General features: G+C 38.9%; 2 protein-coding genes across 9 annotated transcripts; both read right to left on the reverse strand.

Moving 5' to 3' along the window:
* Positions 1 to 4,422: 4,422 nt before the first annotated feature.
* LOC108107586 (prisilkin-39) lies at positions 4,423 to 6,229 on the reverse strand. 2 transcript variants are annotated; one of them, XM_041817948.1, is made up of 4 exons: positions 6,076 to 6,229; positions 5,900 to 6,005; positions 5,489 to 5,776; positions 4,423 to 4,912 (listed from the first exon to the last, which is right to left on the reverse strand). In XM_041817948.1, the coding sequence occupies exons 1-3, from the start codon at positions 6,103 to 6,105 to the stop codon at positions 5,511 to 5,513; spliced, it is 402 nt and encodes a 133-aa protein (XP_041673882.1). In that variant the 5' UTR covers positions 6,106 to 6,229; the 3' UTR covers positions 4,423 to 4,912; positions 5,489 to 5,510. The 2 variants fall into 2 exon arrangements, 1 of the variants encoding a protein (XP_041673882.1); XR_005993672.1 differs by having other exon boundaries at positions 4,883 to 5,179; positions 5,243 to 5,776.
* Positions 6,230 to 8,753: 2,524 nt separating this feature from the next.
* LOC108108090 (cuticle collagen 1) lies at positions 8,754 to 21,738 on the reverse strand. Of its 7 annotated transcripts, none has more exons than XM_017215986.1 (13): positions 21,696 to 21,738; positions 21,358 to 21,483; positions 15,375 to 15,504; positions 13,954 to 14,282; positions 13,534 to 13,762; positions 12,828 to 13,472; positions 11,617 to 11,622; positions 11,318 to 11,458; positions 11,199 to 11,252; positions 10,993 to 11,136; positions 10,863 to 10,931; positions 10,539 to 10,611; positions 10,104 to 10,195 (listed from the first exon to the last, which is right to left on the reverse strand). In XM_017215986.1, the coding sequence occupies exons 2-12, from the start codon at positions 21,379 to 21,381 to the stop codon at positions 10,586 to 10,588; spliced, it is 1,797 nt and encodes a 598-aa protein (XP_017071475.1). In that variant the 5' UTR covers positions 21,382 to 21,483; positions 21,696 to 21,738; the 3' UTR covers positions 10,104 to 10,195; positions 10,539 to 10,585. The 7 variants fall into 7 exon arrangements, with proteins under 7 accessions (XP_017071472.1, XP_017071470.1, XP_017071471.1 ...); XM_017215985.1 differs by having other exon boundaries at positions 11,318 to 11,515; positions 11,584 to 11,622; XM_017215983.1 differs by having other exon boundaries at positions 8,754 to 10,931.
* Between the last annotated feature and the right edge of the window lie 3,302 nt (positions 21,739 to 25,040).

Raw genomic sequence — 25,040 nt, forward strand, 5'->3', positions numbered from 1 at the left:
CACCCAAAACAGCAAAAACAACAAAGTCATACTTACCTTTATATTGCCTCCCCCTCAACAAAATTGATACAGATAAGTGAAAGTTTCAATGTCTGAGTATTGTTGAATTAGTAATTACCATTAAATGCCGCATTAAGTGCGTTTCTAGTGGAGTTTTTCGCGCCCACTGATTCTATCCGGCCCAGACAACAAGTCTTGTTTGTTAAGTATTAGGCCAACTTACCTGGCTTTAAATGATTTATGTGATTTTGTGGTTTCAGGCCAGACAAAACCAATTAGAACTTGGCCAAGTGTTTCATTAATTTATCCCACAGATTAAGTTTGATTAAGAACGACAGTGGTTTTCTTCATTTAAATACTAATTTTATATCAAGAATAATTGGTAAATTTCTCAGCTTTTCATATTTACTTAAAATTTAATTTGCAAAACCTACATTGACATGCCTGTAAATCTTTGAACAATGAAATTTTCCTCAAATGTCATGTTCATGTTTTCCTTAAAGCTGAGCAAATTGAATTTGAGAACAAAAACACATCAAGGGAGACACATGCAAGACAATGTCCATCATTGACCCACCTTTGGGCTACCAAACGAGCAGTGATTGTCTTCTCATAGAAAAACAGAAAGGCCGCCTGAAGGCAACGAGCTTTTTAGATAGCAAACGAGACTGGGAAAATCGAAAGGCCTAGAAGTAATGGAACCCAAAGGTTAAGAGGATTTAAGGGTAAGTGTATAAGAGTTTCTCAGCCTAAGCCTTGCAGGAAAACTATTCAACTAATTTAAAGTGAACTTCATTACAATATATATTCCGATATATACACTGGCTTTTCAATTCACAGCCAAATTAGATTTCCCATTGAGTAGTAATCAATTTAATTGCCTTTCAATTACTTCAAATCGATTTTGCAATTCAACACAGCTTAGGCTTGAAGTTTCGGCTTCAATAAATTTGTTTGGCCAGCCCTTTCCTGGCCAATTAACAAAAAATATTTTAAAAATGTAGTTTAGTTTGGAAGCTCTTACAGGGAAATCACAGCCAAGTTCGACACATAGTTAAGGCTGTTATTTGAACGGATTTCGGAGTCGGTGGCATCATGGCGTCCATTAGAGCTCGTGTGCGAATTGAATTAAATACAAACTAATTTAACTAAATTCGCATTATCATCGAGACCACAAAAGTTTGGCCCAACTCGCAGCCGAGTTGAACCAGCCAACAGGTCTCTTGCTTAGCCCGAGAACCTGTTAATTGTTTAAATTAATTTAATTATGGCTTGATTTTATTTTTGCTTATAGCCTAGCCCACCGACGAAGTTTAAGTGTTTTGCCCCGAAAACATTTTCATTTTCGGCATCTTGTCAATATGTATCATTGAAAGCCAATATAAAAAAAAAGTATATAAAACATTTTTCTCTCCTTGATAATGTACACAACACAAATTGATTGATTTACCTGTCTGGCTTTGGCTGGGGCTTTGGCTTTGCTCTTTGATTATTTGGCTTGTGAAGTGTGTTTTTTATGGCCTCCTCTTCCTGAAATCGAATGAATGAATCAAAATGAAAATGCCCAAATTGAGGTTTATCCATTTCGAAACTCGCCCATTAAATCGGCATCACCGCTCAAATCCAGCAATCATCGATTTTACTCATTGTTTGGGTTACGTTTTTTATGCATATAATTAAATGCATTTATGCATAAATTCCGCTTCGATGCAAAACGGCGAATGTTAACAAGCGATTTGTTTTGATTTATCTGTAATAAATTACATAGCTTAAATTGATGCCATCGGCGTTGGCTTGCCCTCTCTCTCTCTCTCTTTCACTTCGCATTTATCGATCTCTTTCAGTTCTCTATGAATATTACCCTTGTTTTCTGTTAATGGGATATACAAACAACACGGAGTGCGATATGATAATGATTTTGAATCATTTATAGTCTGGCTTCCTTCCGACGGCACGTGCTAAAGTTATCATTCCGAAACAGGGATTGCATTTGTGTGTTTTGCAGACACGAATTTATGACTGGTTTCTGGCCTAATCAGTCAGTCAAATTGGGTTTTTCTCACTCTACACGTTTTTGGTTTTCCAATGTCGGTTTTTGTGATCTTTGGACTTACACTTTTTTTTCTGGGCTTTAATAAATAAAGCACGTGGCGCCGTTTCAGGTGTTAATTGATTAAGCATGCCATATAATGAACTCGCTTTAGGCGAAAAACGAAACATGCAAAAGGCGGGCGCGTTCTATATCAAATTAGCCAAAAATCCACGATCTAAACAAAATGCGATGAAAGCGAGTTTTTGGCTTATACTATAGATTATCTGGAGCAAAAGCTTTGAAACGCCCAGAAAAAAAGGCATCTAATTATTGATTAGCAGAGGTTTTTATGGCAATCCGAAAAAGTGTCCATTTTGTTGGTATGTCAGTAAGCTAAAATTATACAATATTCCCTTTTAGCCATTGGCATTGAAAAGCTGTTAATTTTCAAGAGCTTACTGTCTTTTCTTTCTTTTCTAAGCTGGCCAACAAGTTTGTAAATAATTCAGTTATACAAATTGATTTTAACCCTTTGCCGCAGTGCAGTTATCGAAATTGAAACTGACATATGGGTCTATAATAAATTTAACAAGCAAGCTTTGACCCTTTTTCTTGAGAAAATTTCGTTTAGATGGATAACTTAGGCCAACTGCTGTCTATTATTTACTCAAACGTCAAATTTGGCAGATTAAATTTCCAACCTGCCAGTACAGAAAAGGTAGGAAAATATTTCCTATTAGCTGATATTTCCGTTTAAAGCTGTTGCCTATATGGTGGCTTAACTTTTTCATTGAACAACATTTGGCAAAAGTAAATCTTTGTGGTAAAGTGTGAAACTTTGTCCTTTGACAACTATTCCAATGAATTTGTGCCACCTTCACACGCTATTTGAGCTGTTGTGCAAGTTTTCCCAAGCAATTACCACACTTGGTCTTAGTTTTGGTTTCAAGCAGCAGAAGCAGCAGTAGTAGCAACAGCAGCTGTGGCAAATTATGAACTGCCATATAAAAGTTGCCCCATTTTCAGCAAAAGAGGAAGAGAAAGACTTTCTCCAGACTGATAAGGACGTGACGAAACCCAACTCTTGGCCGGGACTATTTCCTGCAGACAGCTGGCTTGATAAAATTTTTAAAATATACAACAATTTCAGTAAGTGGTCCTTAGCTCGACCCTTTTCCTTTTGATTCCACTTGAAAGTTTCCTTTGGCTTCCTTTAGTTTGCTTTACCCTTTAATATTGAACTGGGGAATTGCGTAGACTCGATGGTGTAACCAATGTCTACAGAAATTGCAATTTTATTCGCGTATTTATTGAACACTCTTTCAGTTTTCTTTTGTTCTCCCCCCTTTTGTTTTCCGTCGAAGGGCAGCAGCGGCAGGAAAAACGAAAAATATTGGTCTCCCTTGTATATGCCAGGCAAATATTTACTGTGAATAAACTGACGCGGTGCTCATTTATCCAATATCCAGCAATTATGTGCAATAATTTTTGCATTATTTGCCGGCGTTGTTCGTTAATTAAAATGTTGTTAACATTAGATTTGTATGCCCGATGCGGCATTTAATCCGCTTGGCAAATAAATATTCCCATTGGCCCCCCTTGGGCCAGAAATTTTTATCACTTTTCCTTATTTTTTTATTTATTATAGCTTGCGCCGCTTAATTATTTCTATTTGCTGTTAATGTAGAGCGTACAGCCGGGTCATAATAAACAGCAGAGAATAAATGAACACCAAAACAATATAAAAATAAAGCAAAAAGAAGAACATATTCTCTCAATTCCATTAGATCATAACTTTTGTTCTTTAATTACCTAGGAATTCTGTTTTTATGCCCCGGTACCTATTCTAAACAATTTGGCGATAAATTTAAGAAAAATTCCATATGAAATGCCTGTATTTCTCATCGGGTTATGTATCTTTGTATCTTGTATCTCCAGTTTTGTTTTTATTTTTATGGCTGCACGGAAGGAAGAAGCGCATTCAATGGAACCAGCCAAAAGCGACAAATGAATGAGCAAATAGATTAAACATTCACAGATTGTACTCGCATATGAATGGAAAATTCTCGGCATGTTGAATGCTTTTCAGCATTTTTGTCATCTGCAATTGTTTATGTTGAAAGGAATGCGAAGCAAAATCAAGATCTACATTTTAATTGTTTTTTTTTCTGTTAGCTTTTAAATATTGGAATTTCATTTGATGATTTTTTATGGTTTAAATGTTTGCAAAAATGTAATTTTTGCTTTGAAGAAAAGTCTTTGATTGTTGAAAAATGTATATTTTTATTGAGTTTCTGCATTTTTCTTCCATTTTCCTTAGCCAAAATTTAAACCTTAACAACTCCACAGCTCTTTTAAGCCTAATTAATTTTCTGATAGCCCCACATAAATTTGTTGGAAAATATTACTTTATTTAACAAGGGAAATCTATTAACTTATCACAAATTGCTCTCAGCACATGCTCAACTGGCAGAGGGATTCGGGCACTTTTCCCAGGAAAATTTCACTGAAAAGTTTGCTCGACTGCATTTACGAGCATGCAGAAGCAACAGAAGCCAAAAAGGGGAAGAGGGTAAAGGGAAAACATAAACATGACTTTACTTTACTTAAAATTTAAGACTTAGTAGTCAAGATGCTGCACAGACTTTGTTTTCGCCGCAAGAGACTTGAAGTGACTTTCTGGGCGGCGATGCAGTTAAAGTGGCTCGCCAAATATTCCGGCTCAGAGGTTATTTCGCCTTTGGAGATGTGTGTGGGTTTGCTAATAAATTGCTTATATAAGTTTTACGATCTTTTTGTGCGTTGATTTTGATGCGTGCCGGAGCGTAACATTTGGTTAAGTTCTTTTGTGGTTTTAGCCAAAAGTGGTGCGCAAATAGCCTGAAAATGAAGAGAGCGTTTTTGGTAAAAAAAGAAATATGAAAAAGTTGGCAACGCGAGGCAGCCAAACAAAACAAAAAATATATGTAGTCTACTTTCAGGTTGAAGCTGCAAAAATGCATTTAATTTTAGGCTTCGGACGAGACAATAACACACATTTTTCTACCAGCACTGAGAGCATGAATATGAACGAATGACAAATGGGCAATTTTGAGTGTGCAATTGGGCGTGTCCGCAGGTAATTTGAATGCCTCATGGAAATGTAACCTAGAAGCAAATTAATTACGCGACAACTTACACATTAAATTAGTAGTAGCACTTGAGACTCACTTTTGTTTTTAGTTTATTATTATTAGTCAGGGTGGCAAGGGGTAAAAGCGGTAACAAAAATGCAATAACAACACACAAAAGCAGAATCTTAGTTATAGCCACGATAGGAACTCGAGCCATATCCACGATCTCTGGAAAAGGGCAGCCCATAACGATCTGTATCATCGTAATAGCCATAGCCCCTATTCCTTTGACCCTGATAGTCCCGCTGCCAATATCCCGAATACTGCTTCAAACCTCCATTACCTCCGTAACCTCCATATCCACCTTAGCCTCCTCCTTGGGTTCCCAAAATGTTCGTGGTGGGATAACTGCTGGTGGAATAATAGTTATAGCCCTGGGTAGGGTAGTAGTTCGCAGATCCGTAGTTTCCCTGGCTTGGGTAGTAAGTGCTAGAGCCATATCCCGAGCCTGGATAGTAACTAGATGAGCCATAGTAGTTCGTATTATAGCCGGGATAGTATCCGTTGGTCGGACGATTGTAGCTATAGCCATAGTTGGGATATCCAGAGCCGGTTCCAAAGAGATTTAGCACTACAAAATTGAGAGGGAAAATGTGAATTTGATGCTAAATAAACTCAAATCCTATATAGACATATTTCCCCCCTAAGGTAACTATGTCTTAAATTGTTCCTCTTCCTCATTTCTTATACTCACATTTAGCTGAAGTCTCCGCGGTGGCCAAGTCACCTGTTGCCGTCGTCCTGGCAGTTGCCACCTGATTTTCCGGGAGGGCGGCACTCCAGGCTCCAGTCACAGCCAACTGAAATGCCATTTTAAGGGCTTTTGTTTTCGGGTATTTACGCAAATTGGATATCGCTCCGAGAACTCACCATTAGAGTAAATAGCTTGACGATGAACATGGCTCTGGTTTTTCTTATTTTTTTTTTTTAACTATTTTTAAAACAATCAAAATATAGAAACTTCCCGGCAAGAGAGCTTTTTGGAAACCAAGACAACTGCTTGGCCCGGTTGTTGGACGTTAAATAATTCTGTTTCTCAGACGAGGGGCCAATTTATATTTTTCATTTTCCGGCTGAGTTGCTACGCTCAAGTTGAAGTCGCTGTCGACGTCGCTGAGACAAACAATCCGCAACAAAAACAGAAACAAAACAAAGCCCCCAACTCTCGCACTTGTCGCACTTTTGCATCTCACTTGGAAGTCAAGCTTGGTTTTATTACTCATACGACACGTTGGTGTGGCCAAAGCGAAACTTCAGTACAGAAGGTGGGAATCCAGCCCTAAAGAGTTCTAACAATTTTGAGCAGTCAGTTGGGCAGACCTTTTCTGTCAGTGATTATGGATTATTATTAAATAATACGAGTAATATTCTCAATTATACGAGGCAGGTGACAAAATAAATGCCCATCTTGCCAGTGCGTGAGCTGAGTTTAATTTTAGCTATTTGCCTTTGCAAAACTTTAACAAACACAAATAGCCAAAGCAAAAACAAAAATGAAAACAGAAAACAGTGAAAAGCCCCGCCCCGGTAAACCATTGAATATTTACCCTTAGTTCACAGATCGCATTTCTTTCAAGTTTCACCGCCATCCCGCAATGAATGAGAATACCAAAACGCTGCTCGCCCGGCCGTGTTTGTTTAGTATATCTTTAATTCCAATTATCCACAGAGAGTTTGCTGTATAAATATTTAACTTATTTGACTTTTTGTTGCGTTTTCTGAATTTTTTTCGTTGACTATTTTCTTGCATAATCGCCGGCTATCGTGCCACAACGTGGCAGAACGCAAAGTGTTTCATAATCTTTAAAGACCTTGAGGAGTTGTAAACTCATTCATAAAACTCAAGTTCCGACTCGAACTAGAAAGCTTTGAAAATAATCACAAAGTGTATTTGTATTTACCCGAATTTTGACCTCCACCTAAGCCCTAAACCAACCGAAGAGTTCACAGCTAAAGACGAAGATACGATGTGTGAAAAGTATCGGGTATTTTGCGACATGCGGGTATATTGCAACTCTTTGGCTATTTACCTAACAAAGTCGTAAAACAGATCCCAAAACTGGGTTACAAATTGGCCCAAGATAAAAATATTACAAGCCCACAAGATTGTGGGTCATCTTTTCTTGAATTTTAGACAATATTACATTCTTAAAACATTTTTTGTTTTTCGGAATGCTATGAAATTTTCATTATACAAATGCTAATAATAAGAGATGTTTTCTTTAAGCTTTCGGCAAAATTTTGCCAAGCCTTGCGACCTTAAAGGTATTTCATTTGCATGAATTCCATTTCATACCTTTGAAAACAACAAAGAGCAATAACAGTAGAGTAAAAAATATAAACAAAAGTCTCCATTTCAATGTGGCTTCACTCCCTGTTTTGTTCGTCTATTGATTTTAGGGTCTTTTTCCAAGGAGCTGACTGAATACCGAGTCAAATGGAGAAGGGAAAGAGGGAGAAAAAGAGCCTTTCACATATTTGCAAATGGGAAATTTCGTTAGCAGATATTTCATGCCGACAGCCATTTTACGCACCATAAGCGACAGATACATTGTAATTAATAGGAGTCGACTATAAGGAACCCTGGAAAATTTTACATATAAAAATTCAGATGATTCAAAAATTTCTAACAGATATTTAAATTATTTTCATTTATTTTTTAATAAAGCTTCTTGTTAAGCCTTGTATACCCATTTATTACCGTGTAATTCGTGGCAAGTACTGATGATTGCGGGATACACCAATCATTATAAACATCATTTCCACTTACTTTTTATAAAGATTTAATTTCCAAATTGGATTCTTGAACTTGTTTGGGCGGAGGCTTAACTTGATGTTAACACGATTGCGGCTAGGATTTGCTAGCAAAGCTTTTTCTTAATAAATTGTAATTAGGACGTGAAACAATTTTAAAGAGATTACTTTTAAGATAAAAATTCGTTTTTTTTTTGTATAATTATTTATTAAGCGGAGAAACAATTCGGTTAATCCGAAACAGGGTAAGGTATATCACGGTTACTAGCATACTTTTAGGCATAACTATGTGCCGTAAGAAGTAGGTATACAAAATTACCGAGTGGCGCCAGTGTAGACTATGATATTAAACCCCTTGCCAAAAGCATACCACAATTAGTTGCTTTTAATTAAGCCAACGGAAACGACCTTTGGGTATGCAACATATTTTGTGTCGTAAGTATTACATGGTCGACTATTCTATTGTTTGTTATTTTGAAACGACCCTGAAAGAAAGGAAAATCTGTAACACAAGTCAATTTGTCCTTTGCCATGTACATATATCTATGAGAGAGCAAATATGTAGGCCATGATTTCATGAGGGGCAGTGGCCCTAGTCTAGACCCCAAAAAGTTTGACCTAATAAGTTAATATACAGTTAACACGAAGAAACTTGACCCTTATGCTTGCTAAATATTTAATACGTTGATTTCGGTATCCATTTTGGCTAAAGCTGCTTTAGTATTCAAACCAATCGAAGCAGATGATGCCAAAGGTTTTCCTTTTAACCGCTAAATAAATTAATAAGGCCAGAATGCATTTTTTCTTAATTTTTATTTAATTTCAATATTTCTCTTTTGACATAACAATTCATTATTCCGTCTCAATCATTATTAGAGTAGACATTAAATAAACTAAGAACTAAAGTTGATAAAAAATCATAAAGAAATAAAACTGAATAAAATCATAAAAAAATAAAAAGCAATACACAAATGCATAATAAACAACATGTCACAAAACAATTTTCTCATCTCATTTTTCTTTCTTGCCAATTTGCAGTGCTCTCTCAAAGGAAACATTTAGATTACAAATAGTTTTTAAAGGAGATATTACATAAGAGAGCTCCGAAACTCATCGTGGACAGGCGGTCTGGAGTGCATTTTTACCAAAGGAGTTTAAAAACAATATCATCGATTTCGAAATATAACACAAGAATGCGAACACATTAGCTGGGCTCTCCATTCGATTTGCCCTTCTTAAATGCTGGTTGGCTTGGCCCTGCCTGGCAGACACTAAAAACACTTAGACTAGGTTTAGTTTTTTTTCTTGTTGGGAAGAGGTAGGATCGAGGTTAGGATGGGATTTAAGCGGGATCTGGGATTGGGTATTGGGTTGTCCTCTCTTGTCCTTGTCTTAGTTCGTCTCGCTAGTAGCCTTTATTTCTGGTTTTGAGTCAGCCAAAGTTTTCTCTGCTTCGGGTTCAGCCTTTACCTTGACTTCTTCGGAGGCTGCTGGAACGGGTTCAGCCTGTACCTTAACCTCTTCAGATGCTGCGGGCTTGGGCTCAACCTCGGCTTTAACCTCTACGGGGGCTGCGGCTACAGGTTCAACCTTAACCTTGGTCTCCTCAGAGGCGGCTGGAATGGGTTCAACCACAACTTTCACCTCTTCGGAAGCGGCGGCTACGGGTTCAGCCTTAACTTTCACCTCTTCAGAGGCAGCGGCAACGGGTTCGGCTGCCTTGGCCTCCACTGGAGCCTCAGCATCGGTGGCTTCGCGTTTCTTGTGTAATCTTCCCGGCAGATTCTGGGTGCATGAGCATGGGCACATGCACTGATCCTTGGGTGCCGAACCCGTCAGCACCGAATGAAGGCTAAATGATGAACCAGGCTGAACGCCCAGCGGGAAGGGATCGATGTTCGAGTGTTGATTAATTGAGTTCTCCTCACAGTTGGAATAGTACTCCTGCGGCAGGATCACCACGGGCATTAAAGCGATAACAGCTCCCTTGGGGATCTTGTCCGGCGGATAGAAGGCCGGCTGTCCGGGTGCCTGAGGTATCACTGGCAATTGGGTCAGTGACATGGCGTTTATTATGCTGCCAAAGTTTGCTTGTCCATTGAACCCGGAAAATTGTTTGTTAAAGTCAACGGAGGCGGGATTGGGATAGGAGTTCGTGGTGGTTGTGGTTGTGGTTGAGGTAAGGGTGCTTTTCGATGAGTGTGTCTTATCGGCGTTACAAACACAGGACTGATCGCTGATCGATGGCACATGTAATGGGGGAGAGGGACGTGGCGTTACTTTGGGTTCAACGTAAACTGGAGGAGGTCGTGTCACAGGTTTGTACGGTACTGTCACGGGTTGTTTGGGAATAACCACATTGGGAACCTGTGGTGTATGGTACTGGATTTGTGGTGGTGAGGTCACAACCACCTTTTCGAAAGGTCGTGGTGTCGAGGGTTCGTAATAAATCGGAATAGGAGTCGGTTTTGGAGTAGGTTTCGGAGTAGGTTTTGGAGTCGGAATCGGAGTCGGAGTCTTGGTCACGTATTTGGGAGTCGGTGGTGGTGGTGGCAAGTACGTATGGTTTTCTATATTACCCGTTGTCACTGGCGGTGAAGTAACGCTCTTATGTGGCTTATCCTTCTCAATAGTGATAGCCGGGACCTTTGGCTGTACGATCGTCGTCGTTATTTTTTGGGATGGCGGAGGTTGAGGAGCAGGAACGGGAACGGGAACATAGGGTTTTGGAGTGATTGGGAAAGAAGGAGGAATATAGGTTAGTGGTGGCTTTGTCGTTACGGGTACTTTCTTAATAGCATAATCATTATTGTGTTCGTAATTCGGCTTAAAAACTGTTTTTGGTGGTTCAATTTCAATGGTTTGTGAGTAGGATGGAGGTGGTGGTGGCTTGGAGATTTTACCCGGTTGGTTTGGTGGCAGATAGCCGGGAGTTTCCTTGTCCGAGTAACGGGGATCGTTGGGAGCAGGTCCTGAAATTTAATAGTTTTTTTAGTTTCAGAATTTTTAGCTGTTTTCTTGGAGGGGTCTTACCTGGTGGGCCGGGACGAGTTGGGCCGGGTGGGCCGGGTGGTCCGGGAGGTCCATAAGGTCCAGGACGAGTGGGTCCGGGTGGGCCGGGAGGTCCCGGGGGTCCGAATGGTCCAGGCTTGGTTGGTCCCTTAGGTCCGGGAGGTCCTAGATGATTAGAATGAAGTTTGTAAGATCTGTGATCTATCAGTTAGCTATCCAAAACTTACCAGGTGGTCCGGGTGGGCCGGGAGGTCCGGGAGGTCCGTTGGGTCCCTTGGGGCCTAGAAAGCGATCAACAAATATTAGTAAAGTAATTTCTAAACCAAAGATCTATCGAGGATTATACCGCCGGGTCCTTTAGGTCCGCCTGGGCCGCCGGGGCCTACGCCGCCGCCGTCTCCCTTGCCGCCGTTGCCGCCGTTACCGCCGTATCCGCCTTCGGGTCCAACAACATGGACATATGGGGGTGCCGGTGGTCCAGTGGGGCCTTCAACGTGAACATATTTGCCCGAATCATCGTGATAATACCGACCATCGTTAATACCTGATGATGATGTAAATGGGAAAACATAAGTATTCATATTCCTATTTATACCTTTTAGTATAACTCACCGTTATAGCGTCCGCTGTTATCGTTATATTTACCGTTATCTAGAGAGTAGATTTGAAGATCATAAAAATCGTTCGATTAGAAACTGTGCAGCATAAAGTTTAAATTCTACATGCTCACGATTTAACTACAGTTACAGCTACTAGCTACTAGTAACTACATAAATTAAACAATATATTAACTACAACAATGGATTTACTAAAATCTGTTCTATATACGAGTACAATTACATAACATTAGAGTACATTCAAAGGTTACATGCTAATCGATCTAGGCCAACACCACCAGAGTAAACAAAAATCATAACAACAAAAAGCAAACAAGTAGAATGGAATTAGTATTAAACTATGGGTTTAGTTTAGGAGGAGGGGGATCAGGAACACCGAAAACCAGACTAAAATAAATCACAGATATTAATTGTTAGTTGCAGTTATAGAGTTGATTAATAGTCATTGCTCAAGCGGGTTTTTGTTTCACCTTTTTTTTTCTGTTGTATGTGCCGTGTTATTATTTTACAATAAATATGAGTTTTGTGTGGGTGTAACTGTGTGTGGGTGTGTGTGTGTGGGTGGGTGGGTGTAGAAATGAAGGATCGGTGCAAGCATGGGTGAAATAACTGTGAATGGATCTCAGCCAAATGAAGGTGCTGAGAAACAGGATTTGTGATCGAATTGGAATTGGTTCGATAACTCTTTTCGTTCGATAACTTTTTTTTTTGGTGCAGGAGGGATAGAAAGAGTGAGGTATAGAGGTATATAGATATAGATTGGGATTGTGCGCTCTTGGGAGAGGTGCTCTTGTAGAGGATAACTAAAAATCAAAAAACGTGCCCTAGCATTGCCTGACTTATATGTGTGTGTGTACGAGTATGTTCTTTGGTTTTTGTTTTTTTTTTTTTTGGGAAAATTGCAAAATAAAATTATAGAAAAAATATTGGAAATTAGGTGCGAAATCATTTTGTTTTTGCTGAAAATAAACGAAAAGTCCTTAAAATAGTTTAAAATTTAAGTAAGAATTATGGTAAAATAGACATATTCCTATCTTACAAACTAAAAGCCTTGAAGAGAGAAATTTGAACGAACTGATCGCGCATTAGTATGATTTATATATTTCGATATTTTTGAGTGGAACCTTGATTGTCATTGGATAATTTAATATGAGGTTACATTTAATCCGCTCCATCCGCAGCTCGTTCAAATTTTGCTCTCCATGCGATAGCCAATAGAGAAATCGTTGGAGGGCTAACCTGGATGATATGGAATGGCCCCAGGAAAACCGGTCTCAGTCTGCGTGTAGGTGCTCGTGTAGGTTCCCTCATTGTCCGGGCGATACTGGCCACTGGCATCGATTCCGTAACCGCTGCCGGCTCCCGTACGATCGCCACCGACGGCTCCACCGTTTCCGGTGGTATAACGACCGCCGGCGCCAACTCCACCGCCGTTTCCGGTGGTGTAACGATCGCCAGCGCCGACTCCACCACCGTTTCCGGTGGTGTAACGATCACCGGCGCCAACTCCACCACCGTTTCCGGTGATGTAACGATCGCCGGAACCAACACCGCCACCGTTACCGGTGCTAATGCGATCACCAGAACCGATTCCGGAACCGCTGCCCAGGCCAGTGCGATCGCCGTCCTTGTAGACCGGTTTTCCTGAGGCTCCTCCTCCCGCGCCGACCGGACCCAAGCCGCCAGGTGGTCCCGGTGGTCCCGGAGGTCCATTTGGTCCCTTTGGTCCATTAGGACCACCCGGTCCATTGGGTCCGAAACCGCCAACGCCTCCGAATCCGCCGTTTCCACCGAAACCGCCTCCAGAGCCGCTGCCTCCGTTACCACCATTGGGTCCAATCACATGTACATAGGGATTATTGTCCGGCACGTACTGGCCATCATCTAAAAGGACACAAACTTTGCAGTTTCCGATCCGTAGATCCTTCTATAGCTCATTGCTCACTATTGCTGCCCGGTAGCAGGGTGTTCACCGAATGGAACGACGGCGCCTGATCGCCGGGATGGCTGAGATCCGAATGACCCTTATCCGTGCCAAAGATTCCCGTGCCCTGGGGCACCAATGGCCCGAGGGGCTTGTGGATGGGCAGACTCTTCTGGTCGGAGCCCTTGATCACAATTGTGTTAGCTGAGAACGATGGTATCGCATCGTTGCTACCGCCCTTGTTCTTGAACTGTAAAATATGTTTTGGCCGGTTAGAAGGGGTTCCCAGGTGGTAATCTTGGTCATGTTCCAGAATGGTCTTATCCAAAGGGCAACTCTTTTGTCATCTATGCATGCAAACAACCATAAGTTGCCTTTTGGTAAGTAGAATTCTAGGAAATGACCAGTAACCGCCGAGGGAATTCCTCCTGCTACCCTTACATCTTCGAGGAAGAATGGAACACCGTGTTGGGCGCCATTCGCAAACTTTCCACATCCAATGGGGAAATACAGTTCTTCCCACTGCAGCAGAATACCCGGCTGTGAGGGACCGCCGTCAGTCTCGTTATACAGATGTGGCGGGAAAGTCTCCACTGGCTTCTCTGGCTCTACGGTGCGGTAACCGTGGGCATCGGCCACGTAGTGTGTTGCCCGGAGCAGATGGTAGGGATCGATGAGGCCATAGCAGCCATAGGTAACTCCATCGGGACCACGGGTCTCGTGATGAAAGTTGCCGGTCTTGCCGACATCGTAGCCATACCGATAGGCATCTTTTGGATGATCATGATCGTGTCGTTTTTGGTTTGGTTTTTGGTGGTTTGTTGGGGATTTGTTTGGGTTTTGGAAGAGTAATGTTTAGAGTATAACGTTTTTGTTTGGTGTAATTTGAATAGTACAAGTAGGACGAGTACTAGTAGTTTTTGTAGTGCTGTGAGGACCTGTAAATGTGGTGTTTATATAACCCTAAGACTCTCAACTAACTGACTTTGAACTAACATCTCTTAAAGGGCGCTGTAACTGAAAGTTTCACAAAGAACCTAATCAGATGAGTTTTTTTGTATAAAGAAGATGTTGGTGTTTGTTGTGTGCTGTTTGTTGGTTTGTTTTTTAATTTTTTTTTTTATCATTTTTTTCTGGATTTCTGTTGGAGTAAACAATTTTGAGGTGGTGAGGTAGAGTTATGAGTATGCGAAGCATTTTTAAAGAGGTTTCATGTAGAACTTTTGGCCACTGAAGAACGCAAATGCCTACATAAAACTGTTGAAAGAAGTGTATATATTTGTATGTAAGAGAAGGAGAAAGTAGCATAGAATAAGAGAGAGAGAGAGAGAGGAGAGAGAGATATAGGTAAATGGTTGATTGATTGTTGAGCGTGTATATATTTACAATTTGAGTATAGCTACGACGCATACTACGGTTTCTACTGGGTGAGTTTAGTAAAGCTGCTACGGAGATATATATAAATGTATATATATATAGAAGGGTACTACAATTGGTTGTTGTTTCGATTTTGGGATATAGATTAATTAATGTAAGTTGGTTGAGCTATCAAAAGGGGTGGGTTTTCGGGGGAGTTGTAAATACAAATACTTACGTCTAAGGTACTACTAACAACTACAATAACAATGTTGGTTGGTCAAATTAACTACTTATGTGGTATATAAATAACAAAAACAAGGACTAACTAACTGCATGGATGGGTCATATCAAAAATGGATGGACAGTACAAAGTTCAACTGATTTTTTACATAGTTAATGGTTTTTTTGGGATTGTTCTAAGTTTTACTTTTTCGGATGTTTGGAATGGTTTCAAGCGGCTTAGATAGACACGGATAGGAAAATTGTTAAACAAAATCACTTACTTGTGTCAACGTTTGACGAATAGTATTGACGGTTCGTTGTCTTTTGGTCGTTAATGTCGAGAATAAGACGACGGTTCTGCTCGTCGAACTTTGCAGAGTAGACGCATTGCACAAAGATGCAAGCGACGGCCTGAAATGAATAGAGTAAGAAAAAAGCACGAAGGCGAATGATTAATTAATGTGTCTAGCAAAATAACCAAAACTTACAACAACTGTCGAAAGATTTGTCACATTCATGGCACGCCCCCACAAAAGTATCTCAAAGATTAAAGTTTTGGCTTGGCTCGGCTAACCGCAGCTCAATTTGCATACTGTATGGCCAGAGATGAGTCAAAAACTCGAGCTCGTTTTTGGTTATTTGTATCTCCGACAGGCCCAAGCAAATCAGCAGCCATTTAGATCCGGTTCGATTCGAAACCAAAGCGAAAAGTACCAAAAAAAAAATAAAAACCGTTCACCGATTTTGTTGGCAAAATGTCAAAGGCATAATAATCAAACCACAACGCATTCTTGGCCCGCTCGTCAAATGTTGACGGACTTTTTAGCGAACTGGAACTGGATTTTTGAAATTTTGTTTAGCAGATGCTAATTTCCCAAGATTTGTCATAGTTCGAAAAACGAAAAACTAGTTGGCTTCCACTGACATTAATGGACAATTAGCTTAGTTCTAAATGCACTTGATGGCATTCGGAGTGGCAGCAGCAAATCGATTACCAATGGCAACAGGTTTTAGCTCTTAACTGTGCCACAAAATCGTTGGATCATCTCTGTGGCCGAAGATCTCCGCCTTAATATCTGAGATTACGAAATTGTTTCGTTTATTAATTTGCATAAATTGCCCATAGAATTAATAAAATCAAGCCAAGTTCCGGTATGGCCAAGACTTCCTTATACAAACGAGTTCTTTTACCAAATTTTAATTATTTAAAAGCCCCATCCTAATATAGAATTCAAAAGACGAGTCATAATTCTTAAATATGTCGCTTAATTCGTGGCCAAAAAGAAAAAAAGCAGGTGCGGAAAATGACCTTCACAATATGCTAAACAATCAATTCGTTATTTAATTTTTTGATAGATTTGTTCATAGCCAAATTGAGCCGCCATCAATGCGACGATGAGGGTGTGCTTGGCTTAAGGTTAAAGAGGGATTGCAGTAATTAAATGGGAAACAATGGCATTTTATGGTTAACACCCGCCATAGATTCCATCTACTCGTATCTATCAATGGCTTTGCGATAAGGTCAATAATTTTGCGTCTTTTTGTGGGTGCAAACAAAGTGGAAACCAAACCATGTGAAGGAAACCAAAAAATGCGGCGACAAAACAAATGAATTTCTCATAAAACAAATTTATTTGCCTATCGCGGCCATCAAACGGCTCGAAATTCGAGATTTCTGATTGAGATTCCAAAGTCAGCAAAAAGGCAAAAGAAATATGAAATCTCATTAATGCAAATCGGTGGCTCGACGGATAACTGTCTTTTGATTGGCATATCTCCAAGTTTAAATTGTTGCCAAATCGCCTGCTCCAAAATCTCCACCACTAATCAATAATACAGAAATTTTTGAGAGTTCATAAAAAATACATTTCTGTTTTTAATTTATTATGCCATGATATCTAGCAGCTGCTGACAACAAAAGGTCGCGTTTCCATCTCACCCACATAGCCGGAGGGCAAGTTTTTCATAAATAAATTTTATTTTTTTCCCCATTTTGCATTTTTTGTTCAACAATTTCACCATTGCGTGTCTGGCCAGGAAAGACAAGTGAAAACTGTTGGTTAAAATTACAAAAGTTTTTCCGTATATTCGATCCTTATTGATTTTTAACTTATTATGGAAGTTGATTACATTCGAAACTTTGTCTTTCACTCATGGGAAACTAACATATTGTGTAAGTTTTCCCTTTACTTAAAGTCAAGGAAAACTGTTTTCGTTGACATTAAGGAAAAAGTGATGGATTGATTGATGTCGTTTATGTTTTTTGGTAAGGTGGGACAAGGAGCTTTGAATTGTCAATGAAGTGGGTGAGAAACTTTTGTGACAGGAGAGCCATAAATCCAACTAAATTGATCAGAAATGGCTGGACTATGGTTTCCTGAATCAAGTTCTTCAAAGCCATCTTCTTCTTTAAAGATATTTATTTCATCTTTATTAGCCAATTGCTCTCTATTGAAAAGCCCTCAAAACTTTACCCTGATCTCATAATTGGGCTAGCCCAAAAAATGGTAATTAAACTATCAGATTGAGTGAAGGGGCTGCCAAGCCCGCTTCTCAGCTGCTGATCGCTGCACAAAGCCGCACATCAATTGCCAATCAATTAAACTTTGAAAGAAAAAAAAAACAACTAATGTGGGCCAAAATTTATGTATACATGACGTCGCCCATAAAAGAAGTGCGAAGAGGTGATTTTCAAGTTGCGAATGCAGTAAATCAATTCCAAGTCGCATAGATCATGCGCAACCGAGTGGCAACTGACGTTGTGACCCAAAAAACGCATGCAGCTACGCCTTGAGAACCAAAGCGTTCTATGAGCGCATGCACAATGAGCCAATGAATCTTGAAGAGTTTTGCATAACTCACATCTGAGAAAACAATTTATTAATCGACTTAGTCGCACGCACAAGACGGTTGTTCCTATGGCTGTTTACATGGTTTCTCGTGTACATCGTCTTCTTCATCGTAATCATCACGATAGTCATAATAACCATCATTCGAAAAGTAACCGGTTTAGTCATCCTCACACTTTTCGCTGAAGTGTCTTGACTGCTTTTGCCCTTTGGCGGTTGGAGCGAAACTTTTTTCGTGTAAGTATTTATACTTTTCAAGGTCGATCTTTTGCCGGCGGCCAACAAATTGAACAAGAAAATATGTATGTTGCTTGTTTTTTTATAAATCGAATCAAAATGCAACTGGCTGTGGGACGGCGACCTTAATCGATGACATCTTTATATTTTTATTTTATGTGTTTTTGGGATGCAGTTTCGGGCTGCATGAAATTGTGAAATTTCTTTCCAACGAAACATTGTTGGGGAATTGTGAAATTCCTGTTTCAAGATATGCCTACACTCCCCGCCAAACATTTACATAAAGTTAGACAATAATAAAAATGGCTAACAAACACTCATGATGAAAGCCTACCCGGCAACGAACCAAAAAATTCACCTCAGTAACAAAAGGAATTATTAGAATATGGCAAACTTTGGTTTAAAAAATTCAATTCCGATTCGAGCGATAAAATTCGGTGGGAAACGAGTCTAACCAGCTATGGGCGATGGCCTTTTCGGTTCGGATTTTCCAGTTAATCCAGACTCGAATTTAATTAGCACCGTATCTAGAATTCTTTGAGAGCAGAACCGTGCTAATGAACAGTCGTCCAATTCGTCGTCATCGATAGACAAATGAATTAGCCAGGTTGATCTGAGACAAAGCTGAGAATTTGTCCACTGAATGTAGCTCATTAACATTGCAGCTGTCAGTGAACTTCCACTGGACTTGTTCTGATTTATTAAAGCAATTAAAAAATAAACCGTTGGGCTTGGCACGCTCGAACATCCCGAATGACATCATTTCGTTTTTAAAAACTTTTACTTTCAACTTTTGGCATTTGTGTGGTGGCTGGTGCTTAATAAATACTTTTTGTATAACGTTTTCGTTTTTACTTAAACCCGCCCCGAAGACTTCCTCTATTTTCGCCTCCATAAATATCTCCATAGCCGCCGCATTTGGCGATTGTCTTTTTCTAATCACCGACAAGCGATCAAGACCTAATTTGCATTTCTAGATTTTGTATTTTAGATACACACTCATCTCTCTCCCCCTCTATATAGGTTTCAAATTAAAAATTTGCCATAGACATATGCCAACAAAGGAGCTCCATAAATTAATGCGACAACAAAAAAAAACTAGACCTTTTGGGCCTCTAAATATCGAAAGTCAAGCGAGGAGTAGCAAAAAATTTAGTAAAACTGATGAGCCATAAAAGTGAATGGGATAGTCAATAAAGTTCCCTGAACTCTTATGTAAGTTTGTTCTGAGTAGAAGTTTGCCCAGGTCAAAGAAGTTCATTAAAGGGTAGGCCAAAAGTTATTTGGCTAAGAATTTTCTACTTCAAAGGAAAGTTTAATCCTGCCGATTGGTTAAGGGACTTTTTTATCAACCCAATTAGTGTAAAATCTTTTATGTTCTCTTCGAGTTTCCCATCTCCCCTTGTAACTGTAAAGATTTAACTATTCATTCGACACGCTTAACGCTCTATTTTACAACCAAATAAATGCGGTAATTTATTTCAATTGCCTAGAAGTCAGCAGCCAACGCTGTTTGTCATGCCAAACTCGACTTTTGCTACTCCATTTTATGACTCAACTTGCCTACTGGGCGATTAAATCTCTTCAAATTGCACTAAGCAGAAAAAGCGTGGATGAAGAAAATTCCGCGGACTCTTTAAAATTCCGCACAAACAAAGTCGGAGAACAAATTTATAATAAAAAGAATTGTGGGCCAAGATGAGATGCCCTGTCAACGCCGTGCCGCTGGGCATTAACAATATTTTTTCGCCCCCGTCTCTTGGACTTTTTTCTTAACTTTTTTTGTTTGCCCAGTGTACGTGTCTGACAGACTATCTTGGCCCAAAACTGAGGCTTAAGCCGCAGGCGACGGTGATAAATTCCGAAACCCAAAAGCTTAACCCCAAAAGACCAACCGTAGAAGGGGTCATTTTGGCAGGTGACAGAGCGCCAGACTGAAACCATTTTTTCTATCCCAAAATCGAGATTATATCGGCGCTCACTTAGAGCATCATTATGGCACCTTTTGGGGAATTTGGGTGCCCATAAAAAAGAGTAGCAAAAAAACAATTAACAGCTTTGGCTGAATATTATCTAAGAATTCTTTTTTTTTGGCCATAATCAAATTAGCACTCGTTTGTGATAGTCTTTCGTAATGAAGCAAGTCCTTGACTCACGATTTAATTTAGCCTTAACTTTCGCACATATATATTATATAGCATAGTTCCCTTTGGCAAAAAACGTGACAAATGATACAAAAAACGAATTTGCATAGTGCAGACAATAACAAAATCGGCAATAATTTGCATTTAACTCTCTCTCTGAATCTTAGTTAGATACCCAGAAATTCGTTATTTTTGGTAAACAACGTTTTTCCCCCAATGGCACATTTTTGTCCGCTGACTCGTTGACTTCGACTTCTCGTCTGACTTAAAACAACAGAATTTACGAATATCGATTCGATTTCGAATGACAACAATAAAATCCAGCAAAGTGAGGAGCTCATCGAAAAAAAATTCCAGTCAAATAAAAAACTGGGCAATACTTTTGCTTTTGCGTTGTTCGGCTAAACAAATAGTAGTACCTGCGTTTGCATCGGTTGATTACGAAATTGCCGGTATTTGTATTTGTTTGCCTAGAAAAATGCCGGTTGCCTATTATTATTACTATAATCAACCCCCCCTTACTAAGTTGCCTTCAATTCCGCACTTTGGCAAACAAAAACAGTTACCGAAATAGTTATAATTTGACCCGGACTTGTTAACGCTCGTTAAACGAGGAATTCCGTCTTAAATATTGCCTACAAATATTCTATATGCAGTTTCGAGCCCGAGGCCTTCAAACTTGGTTGGTTGCCATGCATTATTATTCGTTTGTAATCAAACAAGCGAAGCAGACATATCTCTCACGTATTTATTGGCATCTCATGTTTGACATTATTTTTAGCCAGGTGCTAAATGTTATTACAAAATAGGAAATTAAATAACAGCTATTTCGGTAGCCAGCCTCCGGCAGAAGAAATCAATTTATTTTAAATAACACGAATTAAGTTTCATAAAGTTTATAGCTTATTTCCATTTCAAAGGCTACAAGGCTTTTTTGTCTATATGTTATTTTAATGGTTTATTAACCTACTAGTGGTGTTATTTTCTGTTCATTTTCAATAATAGTTTTTTTTTTTTATTTAAGATTAACTTACCATGCAAAGAGCTGCACGCGTCATTTTGCAATGAATTTTATGGTTTATTTGACACAAGAAACGCCAGTAAATATTTAGGTATTTAGAATTTAACAACGGAATAAACTCAGTTATCCCTTTTCCAATCTTGAAAAAGAAGAAAATTGATATTTTAGTTGTTTTCAAATCGAAGATTACAGGCACACAGAGTTTTAGCACTATAAGATTGGGAATCTAGCAAAAATATTCCGTCTTGTTTATCCTTGCAATTAGTACAGTTCGCTTGAGGCTCGGATGGCCGTTGATCACAGTGATTTTGTTTAGTATTTACTTTTAGGAGCCTAAACTAGAGCTCATACCGTGGTGACCGATGTGGACGAACTGAAGATGAACGCATCGGGTCTTAGCCATATAAACAGAGGCAGACGCGAAACAAAAAGGCGAAAAAAAAAAAAAAACAAACTCGACACAAAAAGACTAAAAATCGTACTTGAGAGCAGCTCCTAACCAATACACGAACCTGGCTTAAAGTGCGTGAGTGTGTGAGTGGAACGAGTTTGCTTTTTTTTTCGCCGGATTCGTTAATTTATTTGGCCAAGCGCCGGAGAGATGAGCTTGAACTAAGCCACGAAACGGAGACGCGGGTCGTATACGTGATATATTGATCACTCTCTTCGAATCGCTCGGTCTTTCGATATGTTCTCGCTGAGAAATCTCTAGGATCTGCTTGCGTGTCTCAAGAATTTAAGTTCACTTTCAGGTTCTTGAGGGTTCATTAATATTAAAAGATTGATTTTTTTCTTTCTTCTTATTGTTGTTGTTGTTTGTTTTTATTTTATTTATTCTCTTTTATGTTTTATTGTCTTGCGTTTTTGTTTGTTCAAAGAACGTTTTTTGTCTTTAATTGAAAATTCGAGTTTTTCGTGTTTATTTTGATTTAATTTTATCGTTAATCGAAGAGCGATATCTTAGCTATACATAGATAGATAGAATGTTGTTTTTTTCTGGCTCCCGACGTTGAGGTTTTATACTTTGCTAAAAATTATTTAGATGGTTTATTGATTTAATTAAAGCTCTGCAAAAAAAAGAAATAACCAGGCAAGTTTATGTTTGACGCACGTTTTTGCATGATTTCCGTATATACTAATTTTTCTTCCTGTGTATGCAGGGGGGGAGGGGAGTGGGCATAATTAAAATAACTTTGCTGCTAGCCATTGATCACAAAATGAGCCAGAATTTAGATATTTCTAAATCTTGAAATGAACTCACACAGTAGCCAAGAAATTAATCTCTGAGATCACGAACCCAATGTCAGATAGGATTACCAATCCATTTGCCATAATTCAGACACCTTTTCATTTAGTTGCGAAACGCTTCCGTTTGATGATCCGCTTAGTTAGAATGTTTCTCAATATATATTTTTTTGCATTTTTTCTTTAAGAGTTGCTGACATTTAAAGCAAATTTTGCGGATTAAATGGCTCGACTGGCAGAAAACGGGGAAGCAATTTCAGCTTAATACGAAAACTTGGCTTGCTCTTGAATGCAGCAATTGACACAGAAAATAATCAGCTTCTTCGCTCTTGGACATTAAAACAGGATGAATTTAATGACAATGCTTAAGTCAAGGCCAAAGCCCACCAAGTGAAGACAATGTATAAGTATTTTCGACTATAAAAACGAAAATAAGTAAGGATTGTTGGATAGAAAACGAAAGTTGAATACCCTTAAAAAGCTCTTTAAGATGATAAAATAATTTAAATTATATAAAAAAGCCTTTTTATTACCTAAAACATATTAGAAATACTTATTTTTAATACCATATATATTACATTAATTAATTAATAAATTTATTATACCCTTCTGAACCAAAGAGCATTCCCAGTGAAATCGAATATTGGCTCAGCATGCAATCTTCCAGCGCAGCTGGGTCTCTTTTTGAAAAATATATCTACGTGGGCTTAGTTAAAAATTAAAACATATAAATTTTAAATAATATGCCAAAGGCAATATTAAGCAAGGATGCATAATAAAACTTAATTCACGCAACTCACTGAGAAAAACATGAAAAAGAGTCAAATACTTAAATGCATTCTCAGCATTCCTTTTAAATTACAGGCCAAGAATGATGACCTTGACATCGCTTAGTAATCGGGGTATATCTATATCCTCCAAAGCCTTCGACATTCTCAAAGCATTATTAAGATTTTTTTTTTTTTTGGTTTTTTTTGCAGCTTTAAGTTGACCGAAAAAAAGGAAAAACGAAATGAAGCATTTAAAACTCGCTGCTTTTGTTTTGCTTTAATTTTATTTCATATGTAAATGCATTTTTGACAGCGTTTCATTGACAGTAAAATTATTAAACATAATTTCGAGATAAGCCTCAAAAAACAGCAAGTGGGCAAAGTAATTTTCAAGCAGTGAAAAGGCACAAAGAAATTTTACACATAAATATTTAAATTGAGTTTAATCCAAATTTGAGCTCCGTCGAATTTAAATATATATATATATATATTTTTTTTTTTGCAAATTTTAGCCCACACAAAATTTATTTTTTATGACCACAACGAGTCACACAATACATGAGTTTCTTTTTATTTTTTTTTGGAAACGACCTTTGAGAGAACAAAACCCCAAAACGAAAAACTTTTAGCTATCATCAGTCGCAAAACAAGTTAAATTTTTGTTAATCAAATTCATATGCCGGCGAAACTATCAAGAAATCAAAAATATAAATAGAAATATACAATTTTAACAAGCCCAAGTCAAGTTCGATATGGAAAAAGGAACAAGAAATGAGCAACTTTAACCCGAGATCAATATTTCATCCGAACAAAGAATCCGAGGCGAGTCAGTGAGTGAGTGAGCTACGCAATGGCCAACATTTTTGTGGTACACACACAGAATATGTACATTGAGCACCAAATTTAGAAAGCCTACCAAAACCAATTTGTTGCAGTCTCACTGACAAAATACCAAAAGTCAACGCCTCTGACTCAAGTCGATGAGATGAGATGAGATGAGATGTTGCGTCAAGATGGGGGGAATCGTTACCATAAATCGTTCAGTCGAATGGCTTGATCTACAGCCAATGAGTCATGGTTGTGTGCAGGGCAAGTCCCTTGATCCCTGGCCATGTTGCATGTTGCATTCGACGACGACGACCTTCACATATCAGATATTAACGTATATTCCCATCTCCATCCCATCTCCAGCAGCTGTTTCCATCCTGCAGTCGCACGCATCGATGCTTATGTAACCGGAGTTGAATGACTTTTCCATGTTGCCCTTGTGCAATCTTGGTCCCAAAAATAAATCAACTATGAAATCCTGAATCGCCCCTTCTCGATGGTTCTTCTCCCGCCACTTCCGGGCATATCGTGTGGACTTTAATTTCAGTTTGATTAAAAAAAAGAACGCCCTGTAATCCTTTAATGTCAGGCTAACCGTTGAAAGGAGAAGTTTTTTAGGGGCTGCCCAAAGTGAAAGGCAAAAAAGTATCTTCGCGGATGCGTCAGAGATGCAAAGCAAAAGATACATTTACATCCGTTTGCAATTTTCGCAGAGTTTAATGACAGCTGGGTATTTTGCCCAATTGACGGTCTTGAGAATAATTTCGTAATTATATCATGAAATTCTTTTGGAATTTCTCAAGAGCAGATTGGATTTCATATTTAAGGAGTGACTAATTAACCGGCATAACTT

This window comes from Drosophila eugracilis, unplaced genomic scaffold, assembly GCF_018153835.1.
Source record: "Drosophila eugracilis isolate 14026-0451.02 unplaced genomic scaffold, ASM1815383v1 contig_2088, whole genome shotgun sequence".
In the NCBI taxonomy this organism is placed as follows: Eukaryota; Metazoa; Arthropoda; class Insecta; order Diptera; family Drosophilidae; genus Drosophila; species Drosophila eugracilis.